The sequence below is a fragment of the Stigmatopora nigra genome, chromosome 5 (assembly GCF_051989575.1).
Source record: "Stigmatopora nigra isolate UIUO_SnigA chromosome 5, RoL_Snig_1.1, whole genome shotgun sequence".
In the NCBI taxonomy this organism is placed as follows: domain Eukaryota; kingdom Metazoa; phylum Chordata; class Actinopteri; order Syngnathiformes; family Syngnathidae; genus Stigmatopora; species Stigmatopora nigra.
Window position 1 is genome coordinate 13,733,237 of NC_135512.1, and position 12,073 is coordinate 13,745,309.

General features: G+C 35.9%; 1 protein-coding gene and 4 non-coding genes across 6 annotated transcripts; all 5 read right to left on the reverse strand.

The window, feature by feature from the left end:
• Positions 1-3,315: 3,315 nt before the first annotated feature.
• henmt1 (HEN methyltransferase 1) lies at positions 3,316-9,693 on the reverse strand. 2 transcript variants are annotated; one of them, XM_077717384.1, is made up of 9 exons: positions 9,518-9,693; positions 9,214-9,326; positions 7,343-7,477; positions 7,073-7,255; positions 6,214-6,400; positions 5,544-5,661; positions 4,230-4,338; positions 3,656-3,813; positions 3,316-3,505 (listed from the first exon to the last, which is right to left on the reverse strand). In XM_077717384.1, the coding sequence occupies exons 1-9, from the start codon at positions 9,599-9,601 to the stop codon at positions 3,420-3,422; spliced, it is 1,173 nt and encodes a 390-aa protein (XP_077573510.1). In that variant the 5' UTR covers positions 9,602-9,693; the 3' UTR covers positions 3,316-3,419. The 2 variants fall into 2 exon arrangements, with proteins under 2 accessions (XP_077573510.1, XP_077573511.1); XM_077717385.1 differs by lacking the exons at positions 9,214-9,326; positions 9,518-9,693 and adding an exon at positions 8,562-8,671.
• Positions 9,694-10,820: 1,127 nt separating this feature from the next.
• On the reverse strand, positions 10,821-10,902 carry trnas-gcu (transfer RNA serine (anticodon GCU)). The gene has a single exon. It is a non-coding gene; the product is annotated as a tRNA-Ser (tRNA).
• Positions 10,903-11,224: 322 nt separating this feature from the next.
• On the reverse strand, positions 11,225-11,306 carry trnas-gcu (transfer RNA serine (anticodon GCU)). The gene has a single exon. It is a non-coding gene; the product is annotated as a tRNA-Ser (tRNA).
• Positions 11,307-11,390: 84 nt separating this feature from the next.
• trnas-gcu (transfer RNA serine (anticodon GCU)) lies at positions 11,391-11,472 on the reverse strand. Its single transcript has one exon. It is a non-coding gene; the product is annotated as a tRNA-Ser (tRNA).
• Positions 11,473-11,775: 303 nt separating this feature from the next.
• On the reverse strand, positions 11,776-11,857 carry trnas-gcu (transfer RNA serine (anticodon GCU)). Its single transcript has one exon. It is a non-coding gene; the product is annotated as a tRNA-Ser (tRNA).
• Positions 11,858-12,073: the final 216 nt, after the last annotated feature.

Here is a 12,073-nt window from a genome sequence, read left to right on the forward strand (position 1 = left end):
ACATTTAACATAATGATCTGACGTCAAAATAGCGCCTCTGTATTTTGGTGAGAACAAATGAACAGTTACTTTCTGACACCAGATTAATTTGTATTTATTATTCAGTGGTATAACATTCCAATCTGTAGATGCAAGTTTCTTTTTGTCATGTTTTTTTTTCTTAGTGAGTGCCTATATTGATATCATTCACACATTTTCAAACATGATCAAATGTGACCTGAAAAACAAAATATCCTCACTGGAGATTTAGTTGTTTCTGGGTGATCACGCCATAGAAATCCAATTTTAAAATTTGATTTGATAATAATTGTTTTTTATTTTCTATATCACTGGTCTGATCATTATTATTTTTATTTTTAAATCCGGTATTCACAGTAATTATTTCATTGCAGCACTTATTAATTATTTCCATTGGTAGTTGACAGCAACGAGCTTGTTATTTTTGGCTATTTGTTATCTTCTCAAGCTTATTGTACTGTTTTGTCTTATATTCATTGTCTACATTAACTATGAGATCTGCAAAAAGAATTTTCATTAGTAATTTTCATGACTTTCCCATATGAATATTACATTGCCTTGCAAACCAGCCTGACCCTTGTCATGTACATTATATGCCATGAAGACACCTAGTGGTTTTACTTAAATTTCCACGGTTCGCGGCGAGAGTTTGTGAGAGCAAATATGTGTTACACTGCTGGAACCTCTGGAAAGTATTTTACATTCTTGTCATTTTTTTTCCCAGTGTATCCAAACAGGAAGTGGCTGTAGGGGACTCGATGGCATTTTTTTTCTATTTATTTTCGCATGTACCACGTAAATTCTACTACAAACTGACAACAAACGAGAGCACCACTTGCATTGTTGTGTTTATGTCATACCTGAAATTATGTAATCAATTATTTGCTTGTTTGCCCCACCTCTGGTCGTGATTTTGAATTCAAGCCCAAACTAATTATGGCCAGTATCTTCCCTTCATCATCCCTACATGGCAAAAGTCAGGTAGACGACTATATTAACGGTAGATCTAAAAGTTTGTAAACGTTATTTAGCACATGGCAATGGGATCATAATAATTATTTTGTAATATAAATTGGAGGTACAGTAATACCTTGAGATACGAGCTTAATGCGTTCTAGGACCGAGCTCGTATGTCGATTTACTCAACGTTTCCGATAGAAATGAACTAAATAAAAATTAATTCGTTCCCAACCACTAAAAAAAAACACCAAAACAGGGCATTCGTGGGAAAAATATTTTTAATCGGTCAAGTTAACATCTACTAACAGAGTAACAAATAACTAGTGGTTATGATGTTTAATAGTACTAAAATTTGATGGATTTCGCGAAGGAGAGATAGAGGCAGACACAATTAGAAATATGTTTTAATCTTAGCTCACACTAAAGTTCATTCTGATTTAGTTTCAATGTTTTTAAATTTTCTCCTTTCGACTTGGGTCTTTTTGCTTCCACCTTCACTTTTAGCCAGAGGTTTTAATAGGAACATATCTATGGTTGTTTGCGTTTGTCTCCCCTACAAAATATTACTGAAATTACGCACACAAATGTACGACCACTTGTCAACTTGTCCGGGTTCTCCTCTCGTGTTGGTGAGCCAGCTCTGTTACTTGTACACCATTTGTGTTTTTTGATTATTTCATGCTTAATGTAATGTGTGATTGTCATCATACACCTTTTCTTCGCACTACCCTTAATTGCACCTGCTTGCTTTAGACCCATAGAAAATGTGGCAAAAAAAGACAGTGTATTGTGTATCATAAGCAGCCTTGCGTCTCGGCCACCTGGCTGTCTTGTATGCTCAAATCTCAAAATGTGTCTTGTATCTCAAGAAAAATATTTGCTCAAAATTTCACTCATATCTCAAATTTGACATATGTTGGGGCACTCGTATGTCGAGGTATTATTGTATCTCAAAATTGTCTTGTATCGCAAGGCAAATATTTGCTCAGAATTTTACTCACATATATCTCAAATTTACCATATGTTCGGGCACACATGTTAAAGTATTATTGTAGTTCATTTTATATTTTACTTTATGTGCGTGTTTGTTCAGTGTTCAGCATGATTTAAATGTCATGGTGAAAATTCCATCTCACTGTTTGATATCGTGTCTTTTTTTTTACTACGTTGTGGTACGTATGTGCGTTGTTTAGGAAACATTTTCTCGACTCTAGATGGTGTTTAATATGATTTTAGTGAAGCTAAATACTTGATTGGAGTCTCATACATATATATATCTTTATATATATATGTATATATATGTACATATGTATGTATGTATATATATGTACATATGTGTGTGTATATATGTGTGTATATATATATATATGTGTGTGTGTATATATATATATATATATATATATATATATATATATATATATATATATATATATATATATATATGTATATATATATATATATATATATGTGTATATATATGTGTGTATATATATATATATATATATATATATGTGTGTGTATATATATATATATATATATATATATATATATATATATATATATATATATATATATATATATATATATATATATATATATATATATATATATATATATATATATATATATATGTGTATATATATATATATATATATATATATATATATATATATATATATATATATATATATATATATATATATATATATATATATATATATATATATATATATATATATATATATATATATATATATATATATATATATATATATATATATGCGTGTATATATATATATATATATATATATATATATATATATATATATATATATATATATATATATATATATATATATATATATATATATATATATATATATATATATATATATATATATATATATATATATATATATATATATATATATATATATATATATATATATATATATATATATATATATATATATATATATATATATATATATATATATATATATATATATATATATATATATATATATATATATATATATATATATATATATATATATATATATATATATATATATATATGCGTGTGTGTGTGTGTGTGTGTGTGTACACGGCTAACTAACATGTTGTTAAAAACATGGTTGCTTCCTCTCTTCTGTGAAGCTGTTGTCTATATCCAAGTGCTACTTGTATTTTACTGTAAAGTGATGTACTGCGCTATAAAATACCTTAATCCAGTGGTCCCTGTTTCCCCTTAAGATATTTTGGCTTCCTGTGCTGGATCCGAATGATGTGTACCTTACACTGTTGAATAAAACTGAATAAAAATACTCAACCACATATGCTAGATTCTTTTAATTGTCTTTTTTACTTTACATGCAGTAAATCTTCCAAATCGAATCAATAGATCTACCCACTTCCTGAAATCAGATTCCTGGTCCACTTTAACCATCTGTTTCCCAGTTTTCCTCCTCTACATGGCAGGGTTCTGCGTACCCGCTGTCCATTAGATCATTAGGATCCTCATCACCTAATTTGAAACACACAATTCTCTTAGCAGTGTAAGCACTACAAGTACTGTTTCATTTAAAATTGATAATTTTTTAAACTAGGATTTCCCATTTTGAATTGTTGACATGTCCGTTACAATTAAAAGCTGACAAAACAAATAAAATTGTACCTTGTTCCTGAATGCAGACAATAACAGCAGAGTGCAGCACATTCATTTTAATTTGGGGGTGATCTGCGATAAGCTGTATCAAATTTGTCAGACTGCCACTCATTTCATTTAACTTAGGGCAGCAATTCCACAGCAAGTCCAAGGGAACAGACACATGCCTGAGGCAGAGATAAATAGAATGCAACAATATTTATTTTTGTAAACAAGTAATAAACCAAAAGGCAGAAAATAGATATGAACCTACACAAGCAACATCAAACAGTTAATATTTAACATATTAGCAGGCAGTTTCTTTAATTGCAATTATTCAATATCTGCGTTTGGCTGGCAACCAGTTCAGGATGAAACTCACCTCTTGTCTATAGTTACCTGGGATAGGCTCCAGCACCCCTGCCACCCTTTTGAGGATAAGCAGTATAGAGGAATTAATTATCGATATTTGATAAAAGCAAATCTGACTTAGCATCTATCTGTGACCATTCATTCAAAGAGAAGGAAATTAATTTGAGTAATTAACACCTCCCTGAGTGTGCCAATCAAAACCTCATGCTTCGTCCATAATTAGGATACTCGCCTGTGTAATGGGTGACACTCCAGTTCTTGAGCTTCTGTCCAAGAAATCTTTCCGGACTTCCATCCTCCTCCGGCATCGTTCACCACAGGAGTGTTATCTTCGTGTTCCGCTAAGTTTGATTCATATAAAAATAAAATAGAAATGTACTTATTGCGATCAACACCAGCAGACATTCACCCTAAAAATATTCCAAGCATTACGGTAAAACCATTCAAAAAATCTGAGATGAGTGGCAAGGCATTTGACTTCCGTATGCTTGTAGCGCTTTTAACCCGCCATACAAAGCGTCGCATGAGTTGGATTGGATAACTTTATTCATCCCGTATTCGGGAAATTACATTGTAGCAGTAGCAAGAGGGTGATTAGACAGAAAAGCAAAAGCACAAAGTACAAAGCAAATCAAAGTAAACAGAATCATAGTCATTAAGACATAAAAGCAGCAAAAATACAAACCGAGCAAGATTGGACGGAGCTACCGCGGCCATTAAACAGCGTCATTCTGGTTGCGGTAGCTAAATCGGACTCAAAAAGACGTTGTAAAGTTGGACAAAAACTTAAACCACACACAGGAAGTCTTCCACGAGAGTTAGGTGACGATTTGGAATGGATTGTTGATGCCTGAGCCAAATTGAAAGTGATCACTGTAGTTTGAGCTTTCTTCAAAGCTGGAATGATTATAACGAAACCCCAACGCGACAACTCCGAATCTGACAATGAGATGGAACCCAGCATTGTTGGTGAACTCGCTCGCCCACTTTCTTTATGTCGGCTACAGAAAATGAGGACATGGGGAGATTTGTAGATGTTTGAATACTTCGACTTATGTTTTCGTGAATACACGTTACGTCAATAAAACAAAATCAAACTCAGTTTTTCTCCTGTTGCCTTTTTTTTTTTTAAAACACGCTAGCATGCATGCTATGATACGGGTCATGATAGTACAACCATTGCAGCACGTTCTGTGAAACAAAGCACCTTTTGTATTGACAAAAAAAACTGAAAATACACCCGCAACTGATTCCTATAGGTGTCAAAATATGGTATATATTAATAATAGGGGTGATCCTACTTTGCGTTTTTTCAATTATCGCAGCCATGTCTGGTCACAATATCCGCGAAAAACGAGGGATCAGTGTATTTAACAAAACCTGGTGGTTACCTTACCACGAACAATAAGTACAATATACACAATTCTACCTCCTAATTAAGATTTAAATTCTTTGAGAATGCTCTGAATTAAAAAAAAATCAAGGATGTGGTTAAGACATAAATCTGTCTGTCTTCATTCAGGCCAACTTGGTAACTATTTCTTACCTTCCTGTTTTTCCTGCCATTCTTTTGTGAGGTTTGCAGCCCAATACAGCAACTCACTAATCAGCATTCTCCGCAAGATGTTGTTGTCACGAAGGCTGGGATAGGTTACACAATAGATCTGGTAAAAATAATAATAATAATAATTTCCATTAGTTGCAAAATACAAGTTTATCAACTTTTATAAATTGAACTTTCGTATAAATGTGAAATTACTGAAAAAAATCCAAATTATGAATGTGAAATTACTTAATGAAAATCCAAATTATGAATGTAAAATTACTTAGTAAAAATCCAAATTATATTAAGTAAAAAAATGTTAATAAATATAACCTTCAAAGCATATTATTAAAACTATTAAACATTTGCAATCAATTAATACTAAGAGACATATTAAATATTCTTTTTTTTCTTCTGAAAATGCAGAGCACAAAACAGCAATTAGAAAAACTAGATATCAAGTTTAACACATCATCCCAAAAATATTATAAAATCTTATTCAAATTATAGTTATACATTTCAATTGAAAATATAGCAAATGTAATCCCTTATCCTTGTATATACAATGTTTTTAATCACAGTTGCATGGTTGTAGCAAAATAAGTACGTAAGCACAAAACTAAACGTTCAAAAATAAACTTGTATGATACAAGAGATTTTCACTCTTCTTTACCAGCTTGTATGGAACATCAACTTCTGCGTTGTCACCATGTATTTGACCATCTCTGTTAGTCGTCTCCAGCTTGTGAAACACACCAATCTGGGTGCAGAAGCCAATATGGTCCTCTTGACCAGGAGGAGGTTTTCCCACACCAGTGAACTCTGCCATATAGCCAAACACTGAACATACATTCTGAGACCTGAAAAGAAATTCCCATTTGAGCATAAATCCAGGGTTTATTGTGCATTCAAACAAATGCAGCTCACAATCAAGACGACAAGATTAATCCCAAAAAAGTTATTTTATTAAATGTCATTGCCTTTTCTGTCATTGTAAAATAATTTTAAAGGATAATGAACAGTGTGGGCAGCCCTTTGGTCAAGTGGTTAGCGCATTGGCCTCACAGTTCTGAGAGTGAGGGTTCAATCCCAGGTTAATATGTGCTTGTGTGGGTTTTCTCCGGGTACTCTGGTTTCCACCCACATCCTGAAAACAGGCTGTTTTGACACTCTAAATTGCCCCTAGTTAAGAGTGAGTGTGAATAGCTGTCCACCTCCTGGTGCCCTGTGATTGGCTGGGAACCAATTCAGAGTGTCCCATGCCTGATTCACATAGTTGACTGGGATAGGCTCCAGCACCCCCCGCTACCCTTGTGAGGACAACTGGTCTGGAAAATGAATTGTGTAAAATCTCCCAAGTATTGGTTAATTAAAAATCATTATGTCCGGAATTCTTGACATTTTTGTTTTTAAATCAGCGTTTCAGATTGTAGAAAAGAACAGTGGGAAAAGTTATCATTAGTCACATTTTACATTCTGTCAGCCTCAGTCAAAACCATTTATATGTAGATAAATGTATTAAACATACAAACCATGATTGAAACTCCATTCTTGTCCACTCAAATTTGTGGTCAGTGTGTCTGAAACCAAACATTCCAGGGAAAAGCGGGTTGAACTCAGAGTTTGGGGTACTGATGATCACCGTTTGTGGAGCCATGTAGCCAAAGACTACTTTTGAAAACTGATCCAAATCATTTAAAGGGAGGTGCTCTATGCTGTAGACATCGATGGATTGGAAGAGAAAATAAGAGTTACATTAAAAGTGACTTTTTTTTAAGAAAAATAAATAAAGGATAACTTACAGCTCTATACAGGTGATCAAGTCAAATCCTCTCATACGATCATCTTTTTGTGTGACTGAGCCCTGGTAAAGCTGGAGGCACAGTTGATTAGATGGTGGCTGCAGATAGTCAGTAAATAAGGGAGCCAGTCTGTGCCTGCGGAAAGTCACATCTTTAGCATCTCAAAAACGGAATTCTGCAAGATTTGGATACTTATCGGAAATTGCTAGTCTGCGGTTCTGCACTTGCGTCATTTGTGTTACACTCGTAATACATTGCCACTTTTTTTCAAGATCTCAAACATTAGTGATTAGAACGCTCAACACGACTTATTTGTTAAGGTGTCAGGGAACATTAAAAAATGCTTCCAGTGAGAAGATTAAAAATGCATCCAAATAATGCTCCCATTGAGAAAATTAAAAATACATCCAAATTAGCTGGAACAAATAATTGGATACAAGGACGAACACAATGATATTGGAAAGCCTCAATGCAGCCTTAGCATGATTAGATGGTGACATTTATAATGGAAGCCACCTGATGGTATAGGCCAGGGAACCTATGGCTCGGGAGCCTTCTGATGGATGCATGTGGTAGGGAACCTATGGCTTTTCTGATGGGTGCATGTGGCTTTTCTGTGGCCGGACGTATGGTCGCCGGTCTTTTGGTCGCCGGTCTTTTGGTCGCCGGTCTTTTGGTCTCTTTTGGTCGCCAGTCAAATGTACTTAGATATTAAACAGTACATAGATATTAAACTCACTATCTTATATATTAAGCTCTCTCTCATGAATATAATTTTGAGAGCTGGCTTCAACAGTAAACTCTCTGTCACCATTTGACCGGCGACCAAAAGACCGGCGACCAAAAGACCGGCCACCAAAAGACCGGCCACCAAAAGACCGGCCACCAAAAGACCGGCCACCAAACGTCCGAGCACCGACTCGTCACTAACCTGTGAGGTAAAATATGTAGTACAAAAACGCTGTATTCAAAACGCTGGTGACAGACCCGAGTCCTGAATGCACCAATAGGAGCGTCATGTTGGGACTATGGCGCTGACTCTACCTCTAACTTCAAGTATCTTTTTTTTCTCACTTAAATTTTTCTGCATGCATATTTTCAGTGATTAGCAATTTCGTATTTGTTGTTAAAAGAATTTATTTAGTACTTTGTGTGGTAAAATGACTCCCTAAAAAAATACATTTTAAATAATAAGGTTCAACTTCAGGTATGGACCTACCTGTTGGGGGTTGGCATTGGTTTTTTTCTTGGTATTGTGGTTTCCTCCCACATCTCAAAAATATGCATGGTTGGCTAACCACTATAAATTGCCCCCTAGGAGTTTAGCGCGAATGATTGTCTCTTTGTCCCTGTGATTGGCTGTCCAGCAATTTAAGGTGCCCCCTGCCTGGTGCCTGTTGTTAGCTAGGATTGGTTGATAGACCCCCTTCCTGCCACCCTCGTGAGTGTAAGCGATTCAGAAAATGAATTAATTAATGGAAAGGAAGATCACTCAATATGGCAATAGCAGGTGGCCAAATTAATAGAGGAGTCCTTTTATCTTTTAATCAGGGTAAAATTTTAAGGAAGAAAAATAAGCAGAAATGACAAAAGGGACATTTGTTTAAAAAACATAAATGGCTCTGAAATACAAGATTAGAAAATTAAAAAAAATAAAAATAACCCTCAAAATAAATTAATTAGAAAAATAGATTAATTCATTTCCTGAACCGTTTTCTCCTCACATGGGGTGCCCTGGGCCTATCCCTGCTGATATTTCATAGGAGTATACATGTATTAATACCGTCTTCATTGTTTTGTTTTAATGAAAATTACACATGACAAAGACAGAAGGCAGCAAGCAATATTTCGTTGTTAGGCTGCACACTTACGTCCGTTTTTTTAGCTTGGCACCATTGAGGTCAATTCCGACCAACAATTCAATTTGACGGTGAAACCTGAGCTTTTGAAGAAGGCTGCACTCTCCGCAGCCCAAGTCGGCCACCTAAAAAATATATATATATACATATATACATATATATGAGACATCTTTCGGGGTAAATAAATATAAATTAGGTTTAGGTTAATCGTCATATTTAAGACAAAGTTAGGACGATATCCTTCACGCACGAGAGTTTGGGACTTAATTACAACCAAGTGCTCGATCAGCTCGCCAAAACAAATACTATGTCGTACCTTTTTGGGGTTAGTCTTTCTGACAAAATCGACTACAAAGTCATGTCTCTGGGTGTGAAGAGAAGGTTTAAACAGCGGAATCATTTTTTTCCACCGTCTTATGGCTTGAGTTACAACTGCTTGCCTACTCTTAGGTAGTAATTGATAATTGCACGCCTTGACGCTAGGGGGTGATGTTGGCCCTTGAGAGACTTAATTTGGTTACAATGCAATCGTAAACGTAGTCGATTTAATTACCGTAGTCTATGTATGGATTTGTTTAATTATTTTAATATGTTGTTCATTTTTTTCTCTTGTACATGGCAAGTTGAAGAAAAGTGGAATAAATAATTTTCCGAGAACTTTTCATATTTTTAACTGAACCATATGAACAAAATGACTACCAGATCAACCAATTTACATCTCATCTTTTTTTCTGAACCACTCTATCCTCACTAGGGTCGCAGTGGGTGCTTGAGACTCCCAGCTGACTTAAGGCCAGAGGCAGGGGACACCCTGAATTGGTGGCCAGCCAATTGCAGGGCACAAGGAGACAGACAATCAATCATTCATCAATATTGACAAGTGGAAAAGTGGTTACTTTGAGTGTAAAAATGGCCCCTGGTACTTGGTCAGAATTCTCAGTGAGGTCTACCAATGAGATTGTGCTGCAGTGAAAAATTTGCTAGTGTGAGGTAAATGTCTAATTCTGACCGTCCGATTTGGACCCATGCTTGCAGAGAACAATGGATTAGCAGTCATCACCTTAACCACTCGGTCACCTCATCAATATATATATCTGTGGAAATCAGGTTACTTTGAGAGTAAAACGCTGCACATACCCATTCAAGTCAGTGAAGTCGCTACCTCTGACATTGAACTGCAGCAAAATTTTTGACAGTGTGTTGCAAGTGTCTTGTTCCAATGAGGATAGAATTTGAATCCATGCGTGCAGAGCACAATAGGTTAGCAGTCCATAACCTTAACCACTCAGTCACCTCATCAGCAGGTTCTTAATAAAATTAAGTTAGTTTTGGAGTAAAAAGTACCACCCAGTCACGTTTCAGTGAAGTCTCTACCTAGGAGATTATACTGCCGCAAAATAGTTGCCAGTGTGTAGCAGATCTCACTCACCAATGAGCGGGGAGCTCGAACCCTTCACCATAACCACTCGGGCACCTCATCAATACTTATTTGTGGAAATCAGGTTAGATTGAGAGTAAAAAAACACTGCATGTCCCTGGTCAATAGTGTCAGTGAAGTCACTACCTCTGACATTGTACTGCAGCAAAAAAAATGGCAGTGTGTTGCAAGTGTCTTATTCCGATGAGGATGGGATTTGAACCCATGCATGCAGAGCACAATGGATTAGCAGTCCATCACCTTAACCACTCGGTCACCTCATCGGCACATACTAAACAAAATGAAGTTAGTTTTGGAGTAAAAATACCACCCAGTCACGTTTCAATGAAGTCCCTACCTAGGAGATTATACTGCCGCAAAATAGTTGCCAGCGTGTAGCAAATCTCACATACCAATGAGAGAGGAGCTCGAACCCTTCACCTTAACCACTAAGTCCCCTCATCAATACTTACTTGTGGAAATCAGGTTAGATTGAGTGTAAAAAAAAAAACGCTGCATGTACCTGGTCAATAGTGTCAGTGAAGTCACTACCTCTGACATTGTACTGCAGCAAAAAAATGGCGGCATGTTGCAAGTGTCTTATTCCGATGAGAATGGGATTTGAACCCATGCGTGCAGAGCACAATGGATTAGCAGTCCATCACCTTAACCACTCGGTCACCTCATCGGTACGTATTAAACCAAATGAAGTTAGTTTTGGAGTAAAAATACCACCCAGTCACTGCAGCCAAATATCTGCAAGTGCTTGTTCCGACGAGGATGGGATTTGAACCCATGCGTGTAGAGCACAATGGATTAGCAGTCCATCACCTTAACCACTCGGTCACCTCACCGATATGATCCTATAAAGATCAGGTTAGTTTGGCGGTAAAAATACCACCCACTCACGTTTTAGCGAAGTCCCTCCCTAGGAGATTATACTGCCGCAAAACAGTTGCCAGTAGCAAATCTCAAATACCAAGGAGAGAGGAGTTCGAAAACTTCACCTTAACCACTCAGTCACCTCATCAATACTTACTTATGGAAATCAGGTTAGATTGAGTGTAAAAAACCCCGCATGTACCTGGTCAATAGTGTCAATGAAGTCAATACCTTTGAGGTTGTACTGCAGCAAAACATTTACCAGTGCGTTACTCCGATGAGGATGGGATTTGAACCCATGCATGCATAGCACAATGGATTAGCAGTCCATCACCTTAACCACTCGGTCACCACATCGATATATATTTAGAAAGATCAGGTTAGTTTGGCTGTAAAGATACCACACAGTCAAGTTTCAGTGAAGTCCCTACCTAGGAGATTATACTGCCGCAAAATAGTTGCCAGTAGCAAATGTCAAATACCAAGGAGAGAGGAGTTCGAACACTTCACCTTAAACACTCGGTCACCTCATCAATACTTACTTATGGAAATCAGGTTAGATTGAGTGTAAAA